Source organism: Triticum aestivum, chromosome 5A (genome assembly GCF_018294505.1).
Source record: "Triticum aestivum cultivar Chinese Spring chromosome 5A, IWGSC CS RefSeq v2.1, whole genome shotgun sequence".
Lineage (NCBI taxonomy): Eukaryota > Viridiplantae > Streptophyta > Magnoliopsida > Poales > Poaceae > Triticum > Triticum aestivum.
In genome coordinates, this window is record NC_057806.1 from 625,402,247 (window position 1) to 625,407,767 (window position 5,521).

Here is a 5,521-nt window from a genome sequence, read left to right on the forward strand (position 1 = left end):
CTACGAGCCAATTATATCCAATTCTGACAAACGTCGGAAACAATGTTATCCTCATTCTCTATAAGGTGAACATGCCTTTGTGTTGCCACTGGTTGAATTATCGCTTTTAACATACATTGTGATTGTTGCATATACATACTCTTTGAGAGTTTAATAATTTATGTAACTAAATTACCATGAAATCCAATTTCATAAGATCTATATGTTCATACAAATTTAGTATTTTCTTTTATTTTGAGAAATGTAACTAAATTTGTAATAGTAACAAAAATAGTTAAAAATCTACACATATACTATCAAACCTTTAAAGAAGAAAAAAAACTCAAAGCAATAGTAGATAAGCACAAATGGTCACAAATTTACTTTTTCTTGGTGCACTAAAATAAATGTAGAATAAGTTTAAAAACATGAATGAAATGTTTGCAAAGTTTGGATATGAAAAGAGAAGTCTGCAAGGTTTGTGGTTGCAAGGCTGCTTGTGCTTCACGATATGTCCGTGAGTATCAGCTAGTTAAGTAAAGAAGATTCTACATACTCCTGCAGTTAGACTTTTAGTTGGAGAACTGCAGATAGAAAGCATGGCCTGCCACCGTCGGTACTGTGATCGGTAAAGAAAGTTATATAATCCTTATAGCATCTTATGTAAGACACCTGCACAGCAAATTAAATGCATGAAGAAGAAGAAATAATACTAAACTCAAACCAGAAAGAGAAACTAAGATAACTTAATGGATTCCTAATCCCAGTGTATATGCATTTTGCATTCTTTCAGGCTAAAAAGTTCTAGCAAACTAAAAGCATCACCAAGTAACCACGATTCTAATCAAACATCATGCATGTCAAGCTGCTATCTCCGCCTCCCCAATTAATGCCCGCCACTGTCAATGGCACATTAGAATCACAATTCTTTCCTTCCATCCCCATCCACAGACTATGCAGATTTGTTTTTTGAACTTCTGAAAGTTCGAATTCTTAATCCAGTGACTCTTGTTCTATCTTTGTATGCATGAGGTAAAAAAAGTTACTGAGCAGTACCTCAGGAAAACCAGAAGGTTATGCAATGTTGAACTAAAACCACGACAAGAATTATGTAACGGAAGGAGTACAGAGTGATGTCCGTACGTGATGATTATTTCCTGGACATAATGTATACTGAGTGTAGGTTTCAGATGACAAACAGTATAAGCACAGATTCAAAATAGAAAGATGTCTAAACTAAGCCTAACGACCACACCGACTGAACAAATCTACTGGGAGATCAGAGAAGTTGTGCAACAATAAAAGCAAGACCAGGATAGAATAGTACACAAGGTTGTCACACTTACATCAGAATTAATTGTGCTCCTATCATCAACCCTCACTGTCATAGAATTCACCTCAGCTTTTTCAGCAACGGAAGAAATGTAGTTACCTCCCTGCAAAAAAGTTGAGTTACCAATTGCAGGAAACAAATTGCACCACAAGGAAACATATTTATTGCCATGAAACATAATCAAAAGGACCAAATACTATTTACTTGGATTGTTAGTGTAATCCTACCATATGCTTAAAGCCTAAAGAAATTGGCTGTGAACCACAATAACCAAACAACAATAAAAAAATGAATTATTCCTATGCAAGCTTACAGATATATTTTAGTGGCTGTTGCAGAGTTAAATGGGTTGTACAGAGAATTACATAGTAGACTATATATGTTGAAGAACCATGAGCATGGAGATGTACTAAATTTTTGACTATCAAGTAGAAGGGAAAGAAGTAGAGATAGCACAGTAGAAGAGGAAGGGGCAGCTCCAATATATCTACTGGGAATTACAAAAATAAGAATCCTACTGTACTAAGCTCACAAAATTGGCTCGGAAGATTGTATGATTAGAATAACCAATAGGATTTTACCTGGTTGAAGCACACAACAAAAGACTCCATACATTTTCTTCAAGAAATTCATTGAACGTTCGGTGTGCGACAACAATGGAACCATAACTGGATTAGTAATGCCATAAAAATGTAATCGTATGTCAATATCTGCATGTCACCTATTTTATGTTTGATTCCCTCTATAGTGGCAGATAAGTTTGCTCTTATCTTTCAGACTGAATTGTACAATAAAAATGTTTTTTCAGATTTAAAAATCTTATTTATGTTGGATGCCCTCTATAATGAACAAGAACTGATTTTTATCTATCCTGAGAACAACTGGATCGGCATTGATCAGTTGCAAGTGCAAGCAGGCTCGGATAACCTGTAATTGAATGCACGTGCACAAAATTTTCTGGTACAACAGTAGTTACTTCACAGAACAATAAGCTAAACTGTTGTTACAATTTCTGTTCTAATAAGTTGAAGGTTTTGTTAGCATGACCAACTTCAGTTCAGGTGTCACAAAAAACATTAGTTCAAGATTTTGAAACAGTTAGTCAGCTTAACGGACAGACTAAAGCCATACTTCACTCACCACGGGCATCCAAGCATCCAGCTTATTTGCATATTGAATTGCAAATGTAATCAAAGGGGCGTAGGGATGGAGGTGCAAGTTAGCCCTGACAGGCATAAAATTCTGGATCACACCCACATATCCTGGTCCAATTTTCCAAGAGGGGTCTTCTTTATCACCCAGATGTCTGGTGTTAAGAAGTTCTCTTGGAGAGTGTCCTCATTCCACCACCTACTGTCAGCAGAAAACAGTTCACCCAGCTTCCTCACCCTTGAAATTCCCTGGGACATTAGGTATTCAAGGTCAACCCAAATATGTTTGGTCGTGCCATCTCAAATTCTCTTCACTAAGCCTATTTCAAGTGCTCTCCTCCTTTTCAGGATTGCCTCCCAAGTTGTGCGAACTATTGAGCTTAGATCTCACATTAATAAAAAATCACTATTAGAAGTACAATGTGCAGCCAATTGGTGTGCTAAAAAAACCAGAGCACCTTGTAACAACAAACCGGTTAACTGCTCCCCTATAGAATGTTTTGCCACCAAATCTGCACTTCTATTTTGATCTCACTTAACTAATTGACAATGTGTGCCACAGTAGAGCAATCTGAATCCCTGCTTTAAACTGAACTAATCCTATGTATATGATTATGACAAGAGTTGCAAAGCACATGATTTTACAGTTAGCTTTCTACTAATCGCTAGACTATCACAAATCACGGTTCCATCTGTACCAGAATCTCGGTCAAGAAACCAATATAAAGTTGCCAAGCCAGAGTCAGTGTATTAATCCTCTATCTCTTCTATTCATTTAGCATTCACATTAGTAAAAAAGTACAGGCAGGTAATATAGCTTGATGTCACAGATTTGCTTACAGCTAGGTGTGGTCAGCTTGAGGGTGCGGAAGCAAATGTCGTAGAGCGCCTTGTTGTCCAGCACCATGCACTCGTCGGTGTTCTCCACCAGCTGGTGAACCGAGAGAGTGACGTTGTAGGGCTCGACCACCGTGTCAGAGACCTTTGGAGATGGGAACACGGAGAAGGTGAGCATCATCCGGCCTGGGTACTCCTCCCTGATCTTGGAACCGGTGCCCCCACCGAGGGAGTGGCACACCTGGAAGCCTCACGACAAGCACATGAACAAAAGTCAGAATCGCTGGCCAGAATCTGCGGAACGGAGTAACTGGAGCGACTCCTCAAGAAAGGGGAAAGTACCTTGGAGGCAGCGCAGTTCTCGGCCTCCTCGCGGACGACGTCGAGGACGGAGTCAATGAGCTCCCCGCCCTCGGTGTAGTGGCCCTTGGCCCAGTTGTTGCCGGCGCCGGACTGGCCGAAGACAAAGTTGTCGGGGCGGAAGATCTGGCCGCAGGGCCCCGTGTGCACGGAGCCCATGGTGTCGGGTTCGAGATCCATGAGCACGCACCGAGGGAGTTGGGAACGCGTGCTCCTGGTCGCCGCTGGCATACATGAGATGGTGGAGGCGCCGGTCGGCGTGCGGGATGGAGCCGGCGGGGACGGCAGCCACGGTGCCGCTGCTGGCTTCCGAGTCTCCGCGGAGGAGGGGGGCGAGGCGGGCCTCGATGTGCTCCACACCGGCTGCGGCAACATCCTCGTCCCACAGGTAGACGAGGCAGGCGAGGCGGCCGCGATGCGACCACGCCCTGGCATCGACGACGCTGCAGCTCATGTCGTCTAGCACGTCGAACACCTCGGAGATGAGCCCTGTGCGGTCGGCGCCCGTCAGCTCAAGCATGGTGGCCGAGGCCGCCGCCGGCGACGTCGTTTGTTTGCACAGAGAGGCGAGGTCGAGGAGGAGGCCGGGGTTGCGGGGGACGGCGGCGCGGCGTGGCTGGGGCTTCGGGGTGGCGCGCGGAGAGGTGTGACGGTCGCTGCTTATGGTCGCCGGCGACGGCGTGTGGCGAGTGAGGCCGCCGGAGCGGTGCAAGGAGGCGCGAGGCGCGGGCACAGGAGCTCAGGCGCGAGCGCGCCTCTCCGCGCCGTCCATCCTCCCGGCGAGCGCACTCCATCCTCCGGTGCGAGGCACGGCGGCCGCCGGCGCACAACGGAATGGGCGTAGCCGCCGGCGCAGAGTGGATAAGAGGAAGGAAAGGACTGTGGACTGAATTGAAATGCCTATAGGGTTTTGTTTGTAAAAGTGAAACGTTTTTTCTGGGTGCCACTAAAACAGGGACTGCGGGTTGATTTCCTGTAAATCAAGGGGCTTTTTTGCAAAACAACCACGACGGACGACCAAAAGCAATAGCTGGTTTATTTTTTATTTTTTTTTAGCATCAGTACAGACACAAGCGCTCATGTACACACGCATACCCTCACCCCTATGAACGCATACACGCACACCCTACCCCTATGAGCACCTCCGAGAGACTGAGCCGACATATCATCTTGAGATTTACGAAGTCACCGTAGGCGCCTCGTCGTCGACGGGAACGTTTCCTCCCACTGAAAGCGCATCGCCGGAAATCCTGAAATAAATCCAGGAATAATGCGAGCACCAGGATTTGAACCCTGGTGGGTTGGGAATACCATTGTACACCTAACCAACTCAACAACAGGTTGATTCGTCAATAGCTAGTTTATTAATAGGTAAAGATATACCATTCGCCCGTTTGGTCGCCTCCCCGCCTGCCCGCCCTCACTGCTAGGAGGTCTCAACACGCGGGGACTATAATCTTACCATCCCCACAGTAGCCGATCACCAAATAGTCCAGCCCTGGGTTCCCGTGGGGGCGATTTTAGGAAGTTCTATGACTCATTCGCACCAGTTTTAGAAGCTTAGGTGTTCGTTTTTTTTTGTTCTTTTTGTGTAACTTTTTCTTTCGGTTTCTACTTTTCTGGGATTTCTCATCAGTTTTATTCGTGTCTTTTTATTTTATTTTTCCCCTTTTCCTTGTTTTGCAATACATGTCTGCATTTTTCAAGACATGTTCTACATTTTCTGTACACATCTGGCACATTTGTTTGATACATGTTGAAAAAAAAATTAAACATGATGAACATTTTATTCAAATGCATGTTAAGCATTGTTTCAAATACACGTAGCATTTTTTTAATGATATGAAACATTTTTGATACG

At 44.2% G+C, this 5,521-nt stretch overlaps 1 protein-coding gene across 7 annotated transcripts; it reads right to left on the minus strand.

Annotated features, from left to right (window-relative positions):
- Positions 1–323: 323 nt before the first annotated feature.
- LOC123105434 (tubulin beta-6 chain) lies at positions 324–4,671 on the minus strand. 7 transcript variants are annotated; one of them, XM_044527494.1, is made up of 6 exons: positions 3,643–4,666; positions 3,304–3,541; positions 2,453–2,665; positions 1,894–1,930; positions 1,326–1,415; positions 329–651 (listed from the first exon to the last, which is right to left on the minus strand). In XM_044527494.1, exons 1-3 carry the CDS (start codon positions 4,093–4,095, stop codon positions 2,625–2,627), a joined length of 732 nt encoding a protein of 243 aa, XP_044383429.1. In that variant the 5' UTR covers positions 4,096–4,666; the 3' UTR covers positions 329–651; positions 1,326–1,415; positions 1,894–1,930; positions 2,453–2,624. The 7 variants fall into 7 exon arrangements, with proteins under 7 accessions (XP_044383433.1, XP_044383429.1, XP_044383430.1 ...); XM_044527495.1 differs by lacking the exon at positions 1,894–1,930; XM_044527493.1 differs by having other exon boundaries at positions 1,894–2,665.
- Between the last annotated feature and the right edge of the window lie 850 nt (positions 4,672–5,521).

Excerpts from the sequence above, each read along its gene's own strand:
- LOC123105434 (XM_044527495.1), bottom strand. The coding sequence starts at position 4,095 with ATGCCAGGGCGTGGTCGCATCGCGGCCGCCTCGCCTGCCTCGTCTACC. Across the intron at positions 3,542-3,642 it reads AGAACTGCGCTGCCTCCAAG|GTGTGCCACTCCCTCGGTGG; the intron begins GTACTTTCCCCT and ends TGAGGCTTCCAG. Across the intron at positions 2,666-3,303 it reads CAAGCTGACCACACCTAGCT|TAGGTGGTGGAATGAGGACA; the intron begins GTAAGCAAATCT and ends TTCTGCTGACAG.